The sequence below is a fragment of the Diabrotica undecimpunctata genome, chromosome 8 (assembly GCF_040954645.1).
Source record: "Diabrotica undecimpunctata isolate CICGRU chromosome 8, icDiaUnde3, whole genome shotgun sequence".
Lineage (NCBI taxonomy): Eukaryota > Metazoa > Arthropoda > Insecta > Coleoptera > Chrysomelidae > Diabrotica > Diabrotica undecimpunctata.
This window is the reverse complement of record NC_092810.1, coordinates 34,371,869-34,390,616: the sequence shown is the minus strand read 5'-3', so window position 1 is coordinate 34,390,616 and position 18,748 is coordinate 34,371,869. Positions and strand designations below refer to the sequence as shown.

Genomic DNA, 18,748 nt, shown 5'->3' with positions numbered 1-18,748 from the left:
TTTATTAATACATTTCTCTGTGGTTTGTTTCGGATTTCGGATATAAAGTGTTCTCGTGGATGTCGTGTGGACAAAAATAATTTTAGACAGAAATGAATCCAATTAATGACTTCTTCTTCTTCTTCCTATGCCGTCTCCATTAACGGAGGTTGGCGACGACATTTCTAAAAGTTTCTCTGCCTTTTGCAACGTAGAATAATTCGTCTACAGTCATGTTTGTCCAGTCTTGCATGATGACCTGCATGATGACCTGCAGAAGACTATATCAAATGGTGGCTAAATTAATGACTTGGTGTGCAATATATTAGAGACTCCGTTTAGGCATTGGAAAAATGAAGATAAAATGGATGTTCTTTTACATGGTCGACCAACGAGTATTTTAAACATCTGCGTCTGATCCAGAGTGGTCGGCTGCAATCAGCATCTGACTCAGGGTGGGCGGCTGAATCGGAACTTACCAACCCGTTTTAGCAGGCGTGGTGTTTTAATCGCCAAAAAACCCTCAATGAAATGTCAAGGTTCAGAACTAAAATACCCCAGGCAAGCAGAGAACGAATCGTATCTAGTATAAGTGCCCTAAAAAAAACTGTTTTCAAGTTATTAGGGCCCTAAACTCTATACATTTTTTTAACGAATTTTTAATGAGATTTTGTCGCGAAGTAGGTACCAAAACTCGTTTTGGCTCCGGCAAGCTTTCCTCATCTTCACCACTTTTTTAGGCCACGAGCCGCCGCTGGAAAAAACCAATTCTGCAACAACATAGTTTTGTACACGAAAAACTATCAAATTTGTTTCTTCTTGTAGCTCTTCCTAGCCATAAATTATTATTTTTTAATCCAATGATGCACCATACGTATTTAAAGCAGGGCAAAATTTAAAAATCTTTTATACCAACTTAACACACGTTTCTTGTTTAGCACATAGAATGAACAGAGTTGCAGAAGAAATTAGAAAAAAGTTTTCTTTTATAAACTCCCTATCATCAAGCATAGAAAAGTATTCCTCAAATCTCCTATAAAAATTCAAATTTATAAAGAAATGCTTCCAAATAACCACTTCCACTAGAACCCATTCTAACACGATTGGGAACATGGTTGGAAGCCGCTTTTTTTTATTCAGACTATTTCTTAGATTTTAAAAATATAAATGACGCTTTAACGGATGAAAGTTCCCAATCTCTGCTAGATGCTAAACATATTTTTAAAAACCACGTTCTTCAGCAGCAACTTTCATTAATTAAATCAAATTTTAGTTTGCTTCAAAGAACAATTACTCAATTAGAATCAATAAAATTGTTCTTGGTAGAAAGCATAGACTTAATAAAAGAAATTAGATCAGCTTGTCAAAATGTTAAAGGTGATACTTAATATTTTTCAAAAACTTCCTGAGGTAGCTGAAGTTCTTGTTGGTAATTTTTGCGAAGAAATAGATTTAGAACCAAATATTTTTGTGAATTTAAAATATGCTCCCATTACACCCGTTGATGTGGAAAGAAATTTCACTCTTTAAGTTTCTTGACTGGCATTTTTGGTCTAACCTTCTAATTAAATGAACTTTACTTTTACTTTCACATCAGTTCAACATTTTATTACGTTTTTAGGGATGGAAGAAGTAGATGTGGAATATACTGCGCTGCAAATGCTTGCATAGAACAAGTCATCCAGCATGGCGAAGTGGACGTTTTTCAAGCTGTTAGAACAGTTCGAAGACATCGACCCCAACTTATAGAAAATATTGTAAGTATTATTTACCAATAAAATTCTTAGAAGAAGATTTTTTAAATAAAATTTTTGTTAATATGACAGATGTTTGCTTGTGAAAGGTAACTTGTGCAGTTTTGTTTAATTATTGGATGAGAAGTATGGTTTTTATCAACATTAATTTGTATAAAGTACTTTTTCAATGACATATTATGTACTAATTTCCTAGAAGAGAAGTGGAGCTGGTCCTATACGAAAATATTTACTCTTTACCAAATAATAGAAAAACGTGTTGCTAGAAATCTTGCTATCCATCTTGTCTTCATAGATCTCGAAAAAACCTATGACACAGTACCTTTAAAATCGCTATTTAACACTTTAACTCCTGTTCACCTAGACGACTTTTATTGATATAGAAAGTGATACACATTATTTATGAAACTTTATTAAGAAAAAACATAAGCAAAAATCTAAACAAATTATTTTAAATATACATTATGTGTTTAAAAAAAACAAATGTTACAAATAATTTTTTTTTTCTACATTCACTACCAGTACACCTAGTGTTGCACTGTTTGGAATTCTTTGATGCATGTGCGCGACCAAGGGATTTTGTCAGTGTGCTGTAATATATAACACATCGTCCTCTTTTGTCATATTCTTCCAGCCTATGGTGGGTTTGTTGAGGTTTTGTAACATTATTGTCTTTGCAAATGGCAGTCACTAATTCTTCGCGAAATTGTGTTACATCCATTTTTTTGTTCAAAGCTTTTTTGTACAGAATTAGAGCATTCACTACGGCTGTATTTGTCAATAACTCTATTCCCACTTTCCGATACCATTTTATAGAGCGTCTGATGGGATTACTGTAGGAAGCTTTTTGATCAGAGACGTCAATGTAAGATTTAACAGAATTATATTCTACTATTGTAGACGGTTTCTTTTTATTCCTAATTTTGTATGAACGTCGACCATTTCTGGACAAGATTTTGTAGTCAAAAATGTTACCTCTCTTTTGTCGATCCATTTTCCTACAATAACTTTTATGTTGCTCTATAGCGCCATCATATCTCCTTTATTTAGCTTTGCTTCAAACACCGACTTAGGATTGTATTTCCTATTTTTACGAAGTGTTCTAATTAGATGAATATTGTTATTATTTAGTTCGTGTGCCAAACTAACACTAGTGTAAAAATTGTCCGTAACCAAAGTTCTTCCTGAGTGTAGAAAAAGTTGCATTAATTTCATGACCACTACGGATGCTAGTGATTGTTCCTTTGGTCTTTTTTACTTTCCGCCATAAATTTTTGCGTAATATGTGTATCCGCCTTTTCCGCAAAGTTTGAAAACTTTTACGCCATATTTATTACGTTTGCCAGGTATGTACTATAAAAATGACAAACGTTCTCTAAAGGAAATCGTTAATTCGTCAATGCAAACGTATTTGCTGGTACCAAAGCAGATTGAAAACTTTTATTGAACGCCTGCAACAATGGTTCAACTTTAAACAATTTGCTTCCTTCAGGACAAGCTTCATTATCTGAAAAATGGAAGCAAGCAAGAAGAGCCTCAAATCTACACCTTGACATGTTTATCGTCTTGTATATTGAGCAATGATGGATAAAATTAGTGCTCCAGTAATCTCGTAGTCGAGGTTTTGTATTCAAACCCATCCATATAAAAATTCCCAAAAATTTTAATATTTCTTCTCTGTTGGTATCATTCCAGTTGGTGATACATGAATTTGTCTTAACGTTTTCACGATTTATAGCATCAATAATTTTTTTTCGGCATATCAATTTATTTCCTGCACTAAAATATCGAGTATCCCGTTTGCAGTCTATAAAATGTTAAAGGTGTATCATTTTCCCTACTTTCTACAACTGTACCAAAAGAAGTATTTTCATATATAACGTCGAATGTATTCAAATTTCCATCAACATTGTTCCATATATCATTTGCCTGTAAATTATCTATATGAGGATTTACCAGATCTATATTATTTAGATCTTCAATTTCAGATTCACTTTCGCTTATTTGCAAATTCAACTGTTCATCTTGAATTCTAGGTTGACTTGTAACATTATCATCCTAAAATATTTCAAAATTAGATACAACATTTGAAATTTATACGTAACTATAAACTTACCTTAAGTGTTTCCACTTTCTGCCCTTTTGTTTGTGGTTCACAATCTGAAGAGTATTCCCTGTTATCGGAAATATCAGTGTATAATGGATCGGCATCTGAATCATCAAATATATTTCGCTAAAATTTTCAGCCATATGCTCAAGTTCGTGTAAAGAAAGGTATCTCTTGTTATTTTTAGATATTGTACATAAATAAACCCGACTACAATGAAGGTCTAACAGTAACTGGTATGTCATTCGACAATTTCGTGTCTCCAAAATTTTATCTACAACGTTGCCGATTTTAGTATGCTAGGATTACCGAACTAACATTGAAAATTGGATACCACTATCATATGAATGATAATACACGTATAAATATACTACAACTGCGTTCGGACCACATACACCGTCGTTTAAATGCGTTCTACTCTCGTGTATCAAATTCATACACATAGGCTTAGGGAGAGTACCTGTTGTGTATTATGTATGATACACATAGGAGTCAAACTGTTGAAGTTTTGACCAGGAAGAACCGAAATAAAACCTATATCAGATCTCTACATATCTATAATAATCCACTGAGTGTTTTAAGGATGAAAAATTTCTTTTCAGAACCATTTCTTGTAACAAAGAGTCTTAAACAGAGATGTTACCTATATCTTACTTTAAATAAAAATCTATATTTATGAGTCATTACAGAAATGAAGAAAAAAATGTTTAGGTATGGTAAGTGGGCGAGAGCTACCCGACGACATTGGTATTTGCTGGTGATCAGGTTTGCTGTAAGCAAAATTTAAAGAAGAGATTAATTACGTGCTAAGGTAACTTAAAGGTGAATCAGAATAAATGAAAAGAATGAAAATGAATGTAACTACAACAGAATATTTACGAATAGGGAAAGGAAAGGAAGACAACTAATACAATGCGAAGAATATGAATATTGGCGCATGAAAGAGCATAGGTGTCCAAGAAAAGCTGTTGACTACACTCGATCAAATACGAGTCAATGAGAATGGATGAATAGAGTTATGGATACAGTGAGGGACCGGGCAATCAATGAAGATTCCTATAGGGACAGAAAGAAGTGGCGATCGGAACCTGGGATGCGGCAGAAGCTGTAGGACCCATTATTTCTTCATTTATGCCAACGATTCTCTAATATTCGCTTGTTGTACCGGCTTGTTTTTTCTTATGTCATAGTCCCTTCTTAAATTTGGACGCCTTCTTGGTCTCCTGACTCCCCTTGGATACCACAGTGTAATTATACTGGATCATCTATTGTCAGCTCTTCTCGCTAAATGTTCCGCTTATTGCAATTTTAAAAATTTAATTCCATGGATTACATTAGTGTTCTGGGTTTTCTGTCTGGCCTTTGAGTGACTTTGAGTTTTTCCATATTATCACTTTCTTTAGTGTCAAAGTTTGGTAATGTCAAAGTCATGATTGGTAATATACACTGATCGAATGTTACAGATTCTTAGTAAATCGATTTTTTCCGCCTGCCCCTTTACGAAGTGGGGTTTTAGAGGGAACCAAGAAGTAGGAGTGGTAAATTTTTTTGAATATTATTTGGAGTCCCAAAATTGATATTCTCAGCAAAATTCAGCTTCTTCTTTTTCTTCTTCCTCTTTATAAGCGATTCTGCTTGTTTATTGGCGGCGGATTAATACCTCTATGAAAGGTTGTCACTTCATCTTTTGCGCGGTCGTCCGATAATTCTTCTGCCAATTGTTTATTTATCTCTTACTATTTTGACGACACGAGTCTCCCCCATTCTGCTTATGTGATTATTTCATTCCTTTTTTACTATTTTGTGTTCATTCATTTATACATGTACGTTACATTTTCTTCTGTCTTCACTTCTCTTTCGATTTCTCAGCCTATTTCCTGTAATTCTTCTTAGTACTCACATCTCTGCCCTTTCCAGTCGCCGTCGTGTTGTGGCTGTATCGGGTCTTGTTGCTAAGGTATATGTCATTATTGGTCTTACACTGGCTATATAAATTCTTGACTTCATCTCAGTGTTAATGTGTCTATTTCGCCATATAGTGTTATCGAGGCATCCTGACAGTATATTTGCTTTTTGTACTTGATCTCTTACTTCTTTGTTCAGGTCTCCATAGCTGGACAGTGTAATTTAAAGGTATTTTATTTTCATTATGAACAAATTCGAATGTAATTTTAAGTTGGGTAAAGTTGTTGTTGCAGACAAATTTATAATAGACTGCGTCCCAAACTATTCCCGAAGCTATATTTGTAATCTTACTAAAATGCTACGATTCATCAATTAAGTGTATTGCCCTCTGCACAGAACAAAACTCTTTGACTTTTGAAAGCTAGCAAATATAATTTGAACCAAATGACAATTTGAAATGACTGCAGAAATTTTCTTAATAATATTAGGCAATAGTTTGCAGGAAGTTGAAAGAACTGTAATTAAGCTACTAATCGATATTTGTCACAATTATACACAGCGAAACAATACAAATTTAGGAAATTAAGATTAATGTTTTTTTCTTTTTCTTCTTCTTTTTATACAGACATGACTGTCTGTTTTTCAATGTGCCTCCAGTAAGTTGTCGTTCCATCGTTTTCGTGGTCTTCCTACTGATCGTCTTCCTATTGGGCAACCGTCTCTTGCCGTCTTTACTACTCTATTTGTTGTCATTCGGCTTATATGATCGTTCCACTCTATTCTTTTATTTCTTACCCAGTTCTTGATGTTCTCCACCTTGCATCTACGTCGTATATCTGTACTTCTAGCCCTGTCCCATAGTGTCTTACCGTCAATTTTTGTAAGTGTTTTCATCTCTGCTGTTTCTAACATCCTTATGTTAGAAAGATTAATGTGAGATTACAAATGAATGGACTAATTTGTGATTGAACACATTACTCGTGCAATACTGATGCCATCAATTTTTATTTTATATCTGGTTGGTTCTTTGCTGATAACTATTGTTTTAGTATTCTGAGATAAGATTGTTATATTAAATTCTTCTGCTGTTATGTTAAATCTGTGGACCAGTCTTTGCAGACTATCTTCATCTTGGGCTATCAATATTTCATCGTCTGCGTAACAGAGTATTTTTATTTCTTTGTTTCCTAAAGAAACGGTCAGGTTAGCACCCCACTGATAGCCTTTAAAACCATACAACCAATAGAAACAGGATTATGCCTCGGAAAGTTCAGCTTGTTTATATAATTTTTAGAGTGGCATTTGCATTTTCGTCTCTGACGATTAGAGTAATTAGCGAATGAAACCTACTTTGAGAGATTGATTCTTTTAAGGCTTTTCCATGGTCAAACTTTTCTTACTTTTCTGGGAGTTGATTCAAAGTATAGATTACCTGATTATTTCAACAAATTTTCCAACTCCAGTTATTCATTAAAAATGTTTCTGAGTTTTTTATAACCCATCATCACTGATTATTGATACTGCTAGGATTATGCCACCGATTTTGTTTTTCATTTTTATCATTTTGTAAGGTGAAGTGGGGTAAATGTGATCTACTTTTTGATTAGTTCAACTTTCATTTATTATAACACTGTAAAGAAACGTTTCAAAAATTTATCAAAAAAATTATATACATTTTAAACGGTTTTGTATTCATTGTGTAGAAAAAAATTAAATAATCTTTAGTGGTGTTAATGTTGCATGATGTTTTTTAAAATCATATCAATATATCACATTTACCCCAGGGACCGGGGCAAATGTGAAGAAAGTTTACATTTTTGTAGTAAATATTATATTTGATAGTCTGGGGTTATTGTACAAAAATGTAATTCAAGCTCTTTACTTGTGTTTTTTTAGAATTTATTTTGTTGAACAAATACAAAAGAATTTAAAATTATCGAAAACAATGTCAGAACAAAGGAAATAAAAATATAATAAAATTAAACAAACACTCGCAAGTTTTCTTTCAGTTAATGTTGGATGTTAAAGCCTTTAAAGGTAACTAGAAATTCGTACATTCCACGTCTGTCGACGATAGGATCTGGTAGTACTTTTATAATATCCTGTTGTAGTACAGTATTAATGTCAGGATTGATTGGCCATACATATTTGTTTCCTTGAGGTCGTGTAAATTTAACTATCCACTCATCATTCATATTTTCTGATACAATTCCCACATAATGCTTGTTTATCTTTTTTGGGCAATATTCTACCAATACCCAACATCTGACATATACATTCACACTTTTTGTTGAATTCAAATTCTCTTTGTCTTCCTCGTCATCATTTGCAGCTATTTCTACCTCTGGCTCTGATTCCAAAAGTGTATCCAGAAATTCGTCGGTGTTATCAAAATCCATGAATATTGGGGACATTGACTCATCGTCTTCGCTGCTGCTAAATGTTAATGACTCTCGTTTATTTCTTTTTTTGTTCTTTGCCTTAGTTATCTTATGAATTTTAGTACCGTTTCCTTTTTGTTGAGATTTCTGTTTTAAAACATCAATAGCTGCTTGTTGTTAAGTCAATACTTTAGATCCAGGGCATAACCGTTTCTTATTTTTGGTTGGTGCGTTTGGAAGTTGTTTTACTGTTGATAACAATAAATCTTCAAATGTTACATTCTTATTTTCAGTTAAACCTGTACATGGAATTGATTCAAGTTCGTCGACTTTGCCAGAGATATTTTTTACTTTATCGGAAGTGGTAGTTTCGATTAGAGCATCAGGCGTAGGTTCTTTGTTTTGATAAAATACTTCTTGAGTTACTTTAGTTGGTACCAATACTTCATTACCATTTTCGTGTATAGATAATCTGGAATGTTTTATCATCTTCCACTTATTAAGCAAGCAGGGTGGAAATGATGTTTCAGGGATGACGTGACGATTAAAAGGAATGATTCCCCCTTTTTTAAAGCCGTTGATAATTACTTCGGAGTTCACCTGTTTCCAAGTTGTACACAAAAATTGGGAAAATATTTGTTTTGGTAATTTTTGGCCTACATGCTGCCGCTGCCAGGCAACAAGTTTTTCATCCCATTTAACTTTAAAGGATTTAAAAACAGCCAGGTCCAGTGGCTGTAAAAGGTGGCTGGAATGGGGTGGCAGTTTTAGAATTATAATATGTTCTCGCATAGCGGCTTCTAACGTCTCGATATTCATATGAGTGGAATGTCCATCATAAATAATTAATATTGGTCTTTCAGATGGAAGTGATGAAATTATAGTATTTATGAAGTAATTTTTAAAAAGGGCTTCTTCCATGCAACCTTTTTTTGTCGCTGCATAAACAGTACCCTCAAAATCAGTACCTGGTGGAGCTATTCATTGATCCCATAAGTGCAAACGTTAATAAATTATTAAGGGTGGAGCTTTTTGGCCAGCTACATTACACATAAGAGCAATTGTGGTATTTTCTTTACCAGGAGAACTTATTGTTCTCGATGAAGGTGTATTTATACCTCCCAGAACTTTTGTCTTCCTGGGGTTAATGCACAAGCTACTCTCGTCCAAATTCCAGATTCTCTCAGGTTTGTCGTGAAGACCATATTCGTCCATTATTGATTTTAATAAATCATAAAATTGGTATATTATAAAAGGATCAAGAGCCTTTTTTCGAAAGTATTCCACGTTTTGTGAAACTTTAATACTTAATCTATACCTCTGTTTAAACCCCAAAAACCAATCTTCGCCTGGAACTCCATCCTTAAAATTAGTTTCAATATGGGTAGTCTTTACAAAGTTTCCTACAATTTCTAATACTTCTTTTCTTGATAGGCCGTATCCCCATTTCTCCATCGTTTTTAGACCATTGGCTAATCTAACTTCGTCAGCAGTAGAAATTGACGTTGAACGTCCTTTAGTTGCTTTTACTGCTCCCCGTTTACCTTTTACACGGGAATGTACAGTCACATATCGCATTTTGTATAATTTTGCGGCCTTATAAATTGATGTTCGACCTGCTAAAACATCAGACATTGCAGCGTTGAGATCAGCTGCCGAATATTTTCCTTCATTTGAAGTTTTTCTTTTGTAGCAGCGAACCATGGTATCTATAACAAAAAATAAACGTTGTAAAACTTGCCCTACCACTGTTTAAATTTTAAATTCAAGAAGTTATATAAACGGGGTAAATGTGATATACTAATGACACATTTGCCCCAATGTGTAATAATACATTTACCCCAACAACAAAATTCCAAGGGGCAAAGTTATAACAAAAATTTGAGGTTAATGTTAAGTTTTTATTTAAATAACCTACACCATAATGTTCTCCCAAACTAGAATAAATTGCTATGTCAATTAAAATTATAATAATAGTCTTACTTACCGAAAAAATAATACAATACTTCACGAACGGGGTAAATGTATAACAAATTCTGTGTTGAATTCAAACACACTCTTCGGCTATCCCCACTCAACTAAAATCTGTTTTTGGATTTACCTAGTTTCTAGTGGTGGCACACTAACATCTAGACTAACATATTTCAGGTTCCGTTTAATAGGTGGCACACTCGTAATTATTTAAATAGCCATTTTTAAATGCACTATTACAATTGTCCCATTATCACATATACCCCACTTCACCTTACACAAATTTTGTCATCCATGTAAATTGTTTTCAATTTTATTAATAAACTTTTCTCACGATAGTTGAGGTTTTTACCTTGGAACAATTTTTGCTTTTGCACAAAATTTCGTGTACCTACCACTATTGCATGTTTCTTTTCAACTACTGCATATTTGACTTCTGTAATTTTCCCTTCTCATAATACTTACCTACTACCTGCCTTATTTTCCTGCTTACCTGCCACTTGCTAATATTAACACATATTGGATGTGATTCATTGACATTTCTTAGTCAACATTAACATCAACCAAAGGCCACCATGAAGAAGCAACTGCAATCTATTATTAACAGGAGACTATTAGCAGCAGAGTTGTATGGACTTGTCGAGGTGGGCTGTCGCTGAAAACTAGACGTGTATTAAATTAACGTTTGTCATAATTTTAGTTAGTGTAAAAGTAATAAATTCCACCCAGTTTATTATGACTTTTAGATTTAACACAACGATCACTTATTACATTTAAACTTTTCGTTATTATTCGTTTATATTTTGATTACGCTGCAATGGTCCTTGTAGAAAATAATCACTGTTTTAATAACTATTTTTCTTATTTTCTAGACTGAATATAAATACTGTTATGACGTCGTTCTTCACTACGTCCTGCATTACCTTCAAAAAGACCTTCAAGAAATTAAAATCAAGCATTAGTGATATTCTATATAACTGCTTGACAGTTGATTTATTACCAGCTGTGCCACTTGAACCAAGAACTCCTTGAAGAAAGAAATACGGCTTGTATCTTGTGTCCAATCTAAGGTCCAGCTTTATATATTCATATTTTGTATGTGACGAGCACTAGATTGATAATATCTGTGTTTACCTACTATTGGTAAAGGCAATCATAGGAAAATATTTCAAGTTCTAGAAAAATTGATTAATATAAAAGGGCTGTTTTCTTTTTGTTGGGCTTGTTGATGAAAAATATGTACTCAAAAGGTTTTTATTTTTTATTATATATTCATAGGAACCATTATTTAAAAAAATTATATGACGACATGTTTCTTTTTTACGTTAAATACTAATTTAATTTCATAGAACTATAACTATATAATAATTGTGAAGCAAAAAAAATATTCTACCTCATCAAAACCTTAGATAAAATCTACGGAACATAATTATGGCAGATGTCACATAATACAAAACCATAAAATAATAAATAATCAGAATGTTAACTCTCACCACGGTTCGTAGACTTACTACGGTTGCCTCTTCCGCTTCCGCCTAACCAATGAACATTAAGCCCGAAACTGTACTCTCGTGACGTAATTCTTCCCCTTCAGCCAATCAACACTGCAATCGACCTGCCCTCTACATTCAGTTTCAATCGCGAATAAATGGGTTTTGTATTCTTGTGTACTCTGGTGACGTAACTCAAGCATCCCCACCCCAGTCGGAAGAGGCAACCGTAGTAAGTCTACGAACCGTGAACTCTCACAGAACTTATATGTACACGCAACGCACCTCTCGTGCACCATCTCGTGCAGACAGCTCCCGCCATGTTTTAAGCGACTTTAGGTGGACTACCTAAGGTCTGAGGTCACATAGGAAGGGGATGTTAAAAACTTTTCCAGACATTTCTAATTTATGTGTATTTTTTCCATAAGAAATTGAAAATATTGGTTTTTTAATTGTTTGAAAAATAAATAAGTACTTTTGGTTATGAACATTCATTCTGTGCGATTGGTATTGTTGTTCGTGAATTTGTAATGTTCATATTTTAAGGTTATGTTATTATTTGATTACAACTTTAATTATTTTTTATTGTATTTGAAGGTATTTTGTTGTTGTTTTATCGGGGTTATTTCAAAATAATCAATAAATCATTGAATTTATTATTCTCCTTCGCCAATCCTTCCATTCCAAGGCATGCTCCTCCTCAAAAGCTCTTGATTTCATTGCTCTTCTAATTCCTTCATCCCATGAGCGTCGAGGTCTACATCTTTTTCTTCTTCCAGGGGGCTTCCATCTGTGAAGTTTTTGGAGCCAACGTTCGTTAGTCATTCTCAATAGCTGTCCAAACCATTTTAAACCTCTTCTTTCTATTCTGTCAATGACCGTTTCTGTAGCATTCATGTTATTTCTTATAGATTCGTTGGTCTTCTTTTCCAGCCTTGATGTTCTAGCACTTCTTCTCAAATAATTCATTTCAACTGTCAACAATCTTCTCTTCAGGTCTGCATTAATTGTCCATACTTCAGAGCAATAATAAAGAACTGATTTAACCATGGTTTGCCCTATTCTTTTTTTGTTTCTTTTGGAAATGTTGCGATCCCATCAAAAGGAGTTCAGACATCCTACAATTTTACGTCCCTGATTAATTCGGTGTTTAATTTCAGTTTCTCCCAAGCCATTCTTATCAATGAGTGCACCTAAATATTTAAATTTTTCCACTTGTTTGATTTCCACGTCCTCGTCCATCAACACTTCAAACCTTGCATCTGAATTTATAACTAAATATTCTGTTTCCTTCATGTTAACTTGTAACCCCCATATTCCTTTTCTAGGTCGATGGAGGCTAGATGTACTTCGGTACCAACCGCTATTCTTTTTTCTATTATTAATTGTTAGAGTATAAACAAGTTATTAGTGCAAGATCTACCAGGCGTAAATCCACTTTGGTCTTCGCTAATTAGATGTCCTACATCATGTTGTATTTTTCCATTTATTATTTTTCCAAACAATCTCCCGAAAGTAGCTAGGTCACTTGGTGAGCGGTTTTCCATTCAGATGGTACTTTAGTTTGTTGGCAGCATTGATTCATTAGAAAAGTTATTTCTTCTATTAGAAGTGGACCTTCAGCTTTAAGTAACTCTACAGCTATATTGCCAGGTCCTGGAGATCGCCCGTTAGTAGCATTAATGTTACTATTTGTTTGTCTCTCCATACTGTATTCTTCTCCCGTATATTCGAATCTGGACTCTTGGAGTAAATTTTATAAATAGTGATTTTCCCATTTTTCTATAGGAATTAAGTTACTCAAGGAGTTATGGGTGTTTTTCTTTCGATTAGTAATAGTTCTTCATGCTTCCGTAGTCTTTTTAAATAACTCTGATAAAAATAACAACAAAATGCTTTGAAATACAGTAAAAAAATAATTTAAAGTTTTATTCATACAATAACATAACCTTAAAATATGAACATTTCTAGTAAATATCTAAATACTTTGATATTCTTACCTCACAAATTCACAAACAACAAATAATACCAATCGTGCAGAATGAATGTTTATAACCAAAAATCTTTTTTATTCTTCAACCAATTAAAAAAAAAAAAAAATTTTCAAGTTTTTATATCGGGATTTAATTAATAATTAAAATACAGTGCCGAATCAGTAGAATAAAGAGCTTAATGTAAATCTTTAGTTTAGATATGTAACCACTTCAATTATTGTACGATTAAAAAAAATTAGTAAATATTTTCTGCTTTACAAATACAATACGAAATAACGTGTACCCAACTGAAAAAGATGTTTAGTTTCAGAAAACTTTTTGTTTTAATTTAACGCACTCTATGATAATTTAAACCTGTATTTTCTTATTTCATTTTTGAGTTTTTTTTTTTAAATACTTTATTTTTCAAAAATTAAAAAATATTTAATTTTTGATCTTTAGAACAATATTGTTTTCACACCGATGCGATATCTCCTGGGTTTGTTATGGTATTTCTACTTTTATCTTTGATGATCTGTGTCTGCGGTTTGAATTACGTTGCTAGATATTTTGATGGTTTCTAATTATGTATCAAATAGCTTCCAAACTCTGGAATATTTTACAGATAATATGGAATACAAAACTTCATATACATGACATGGAACACGTTTCATATTAGAGTTGACATGACAACTGACAATCAACAGACGACGTTGTAGCACAAAATGATGTCTTATTCTGTGGTTATAGTTACAACACATACTCTTTCCCATGATACTATGAATAACAAGATAGGATCTTCCCGTAGCACAAAATCGGTCGTGTTCGCGCATGCCGTCATTGGAGACCAGAATTTGAATTCTTGTTAAAGTTAAATGGGATTTTTATACATTCTGTTATGAAATTATTCGATTAGCAAAATAATAATATTAAAAAAAGGTTTAATAATTACAATAATCGTACACAAAAGGATATCTCCAAACTATTTATTAAAGATTATTTATTGACACATACAAAAAACTGACATTACGAACGTGCAGGTCTCCAATTACGTCACGACTTATGCGCAATATCTTATCTTCTTAATCATAGTATCATGCTCTTTCCTATATCACTGCAGTATAGAGACAGCAAATTTTTTTGTTTCAATTAAAAATTTTAACCGTCTTTTAATTAAACAGGCTCAATAAAAGAAAAGCAGTCGTTTACTTAACTTTTAAGAATAACTAAGTACTCAAAGACTTTTCTACAAAAGTATACAGTTTTTCTAAATATTCAAAACGAATTTTATAATATAACATAACCTAAAATGTCTAATCACTTAAAATCTTGCTAATACTGAATATTTAGTTTTTATCATTGCACAAAAAAAAATTTAAAAATAATTTTTATTTACAATAATTGTACTGACCAGCAAAAAACAACCACTTTTTTAAAATATTGAAATACTACTTTTTTGCTATTATTTGCTACCTAAAAGATTAAAAAGAAGTTGTGTTAAAAAAAAACTTCGGCTGAAAGAAATCAAGAAATGAATATGTGGTTTAATCGATAAAATTAGCAAAGTGACTAAAAATATCACGTGGATAAATACCACAAATTAAAAGTCTTCTAGACTGGAGAAAGAAATAACGAACGTTAAGGGGAGGAAAATACGAACGTGCGGTAAGATGTTCGACAAGAGACGGAGGAATGAATGATCATGAAGGGGGGAGAACAAGAAAATGAAGTGAGATAAGATAAAAGTGAAAGAGTTGCCAAAGGCGAACGTGATTACAAAAGTAAAGAGCATGGTGAACTTAAAGTAAACGGAGAAAGACAAAGAGTTAGAGGTAACGTGGATAAATGTAGAGACAAATTAAATCAATATAAGAACAAGTATGTAATCGTTTTTTATAAAGGATCGGAATTATTGAACAAGAAAATATTTCGAGAGAGAAAGTGGCTAAATCGATTGCTAAAGCCCTTCATAAAATATACAGGGTGAGTCATGACAAACTTTACATACTTCTACCTCTTATGGAGACCCCTACCGGAGATGTTAACAGCCTATTAAAAGGATCTACGCCTATGGTGATAAGCAAAAGAAATATCAGTCAAAATTCACAACTCGCTTTGTGTATTATTAAACTATGGGAGCAGTCACTTTTCAATAGGCATTTGACATTCCCCATAGGAATCTGCATACAAAGTAGAAGTATATACAATCATTCATGACTCACCCTATATTTAATGTGCTATTTTCTGCCGGTCAGAATTTAAATTTTATTATTTTTTTTATTTCTTGATCTTTTTGAAAACTATTTAGCTATGGTAACTCAGTTTTTCACATTTATACTAGTATTAGTGCTAACTATAGCTATATAAACTTATAGTTTATTTTGTTTCTAGAATATTTTAAAATATACAAAATAAAAAAAAAGATGTTTGATTTCGTTATACACTGTCAAAATTACAACTATACCGATTTAATGGCTACAACCTTAGACAAGGAAAGAGAGGGGACGCATAATCGTATAGAATTGACTGAAGCCAAACCGGTACCAGAAAGGTTGTCAGATCATATTTTATTTCTTCAGTAAATTGAGAGTAATGGATATATATCAATAAATAGATTTTTTTTTTGAAAATTTATAATTGAACACTGATATAATGATCACTTTTTGAAAATGATTTCATCATTACATATTTTTTAGTAGATCGATATAGTGTTTCAGTAAATCAGTAAATTTAAGTTGAAATCAGTAGATTTACTAAAAAATCTATAGACCTGGTAACCCTGCTTCTTCTTCTTAGAGTGCCGTCTTCCTACGGAGGTTGGCAATCATAATGGCTATTTTTATTTTTGAACTTGCTTCTCTAAACAAATCAATCGATCTGCATTGATACCAATCACGTAGTGATTGGTATTCACTTTTTCCATGAGTTCTGTCTTCAGCCAACAGATCTTCTTCCTTGAATCTTTTCCTGTATTATAAGTCTCAAAATTTCATATTTTGGTCTCCTCATCACGTGGCCTAGTTATTCTAGTTTTCTGGTTTGTATAGTGGTGATTAGTTCTGTTTCTTTACCAACCCTCTCCAGTACTTCTTTATTTGTAATTCTATCCCTCTCCAGTACTTCTTTATTTGTAATTCTATCAGTCCATGATATTTTTAATACTCTGCGGTATAATCAGAGTTCGAAAGCCTCGATTCTTTTTAAATTGCGTGTCCAACAGCTCCATATAATAATATTGAAAATATATAACAGCGAATGGTACGTAGTCTGATCTCCAAATTTAGATTTTTTCACGTTAGGAGTGGCTGCAATCGTATAAATGCTGATCTGGCAATCTATATTCGCCAGTTTATTTCTGCAGTATGATCATTGGTTTCATTGACCAAAGTTCCAAAGTACTGATATTTTTCTACTTGTTCTATCAAGTTACCATTGATTGTCAATAGGTGATGTATATTTTGTGGTCTTTTTGTAATTAGCATGTACTTTGTTTTTTAGCGTTTATAGTAATTCCCATCTTAGCACTATTCATACTTAAGCTTTCGATAAAATGTTGTAGATCTTCTATACTCGTTGCTATGATCACAGCGTCGTCTGCATATCGTAAGTTGTTAATTAATTTTTTATTAACGGTAACTCCTGCTTTGATATTATTGAGCGTGTTTTGGAAAATTTCTTTAGAATATAAGATAAACAAAAGTGGCGATAAAACATATCCCTGTCTAACTCCTCTACAGATCTTAATTTCTTCTGAGTGTTGCCCATCAATTTGAACTGTAGCACTTTGGTTCCAATATAATGTTAGCACTATATTTATGATTTTACTGTCAGGCACCAAAACATGGCGGTCACATCGAAAGTGGCTTCACTTTTTGAAGGTTTATTAAATGAGTGTTACCAGTCCTCTCTTTTTCATTGTGTAGGGCTACAGCCCTTATATTAGAATTTTTTGTAATTGAACTTCCGTATTTTCGCAAAAAAAAGACTGAGATGCCATACAATCATATCCCATATTATTCGTGACGTCTGCTACGGCTAGTTAACAAACCGAGTAACATACATTTCCATAACAGTTCATTTTGAAGTCATTTATTAAAATATTTTGTTGCACTAGATCAATAATATCTTATAAAGAAAAAATTCTACAGGCAAAACAATTTCTCGAAAAAGAAAATAAAAGCTTTGTTGGAAGTGCAGCGTTTGAAAGCGTTTTGGCCGATAAATGTTACTCTCAATTTACACAATTTAATAATTAAAACAAACCGAGCCTCAAAAATGCCAGCGTGACGTCACACTAATATGGCGTAGAGTTTTTGCGCCACTGAAATTTTTTATGTATTTTTCTCAATGGCTCTCTTTGTATAACATATTTTCTACGGTTTTATACATTGCCCTCTTACTCATTAATAACATTTTTTCCATTTTGATCGTCCATATATAAGTGAAAAGATTAATAATCGCCAGTAAAATAATTGGTTTGATGTTCCGTCGACATCATTGCTGTTATTATGATTGATAAAACATGTAATTTAGAGTCAAAAATAATAATTTATTTTGTCTAACATGATTATATAGTTAGTACTTTATTATAAAAATGTGTTAATAATGTTGTAGAACGAAAAATTCTAGAAAAGCACTTTTTAGATCTGTGGCAGGTAATTATGATAGATATGTGAGTCAAAATGATCGAAATTTGGATACAGATTCTAAATTTTAAAATGATTCGTTGAATAAATCACTTGAATGTCCCAAAATTAACGCCAGATTTGAATTTTCAGCCTTTTGTGCAGTAAACTGTTGGCCACAATAAAAAGAGAACAGTTTGACAGTTTGACACTGTATTGTTACTTAAAATGTAGCGTTACAAAAACGAAAGTATATTTTAGTCTTTTTTCTGTTAATATAAACACCTACCTACTATTATAGTGACATTCAAAATACTTTTGCATTTTAACTTACTAAAATTACGACATTTTGATCTGAACATATCTATCATCTTGTCTACGTTAGAAAATAATAGAGTAAAGGTGAGTTAAACAAAACAAACTTGTATGATGGGCATTAAATACGTTCCTGTTAGGGTTTTGTAGTATTTACTTAAGAGTACATTATAATGAGAATTGGCTAAGTTACTTCTGATATTATCGGGTGTTTACAGTACGCCCAGGATAGCAATAGACGTGAGCTG

General features: G+C 32.8%; 1 protein-coding gene across 2 annotated transcripts in view; it reads left to right on the top strand.

The window, feature by feature from the left end:
- Ptp36E (protein tyrosine phosphatase 36E) overlaps nt 1-11,108 on the top strand; it is a 328,870-nt gene extending 317,762 nt beyond the window's left edge. For both annotated transcript variants that reach the window (XM_072540054.1, XM_072540055.1), the window contains exons 15-16: nt 1,601-1,736; nt 10,970-11,108. In XM_072540054.1, the coding sequence (XP_072396155.1) occupies nt 1,601-1,736; nt 10,970-11,059 (226 nt within the window). In that variant the 3' untranslated portion in view covers nt 11,060-11,108. The remainder of the gene's footprint in view (nt 1-1,600; nt 1,737-10,969) is intronic.
- Nucleotides 11,109-18,748: the final 7,640 nt, after the last annotated feature.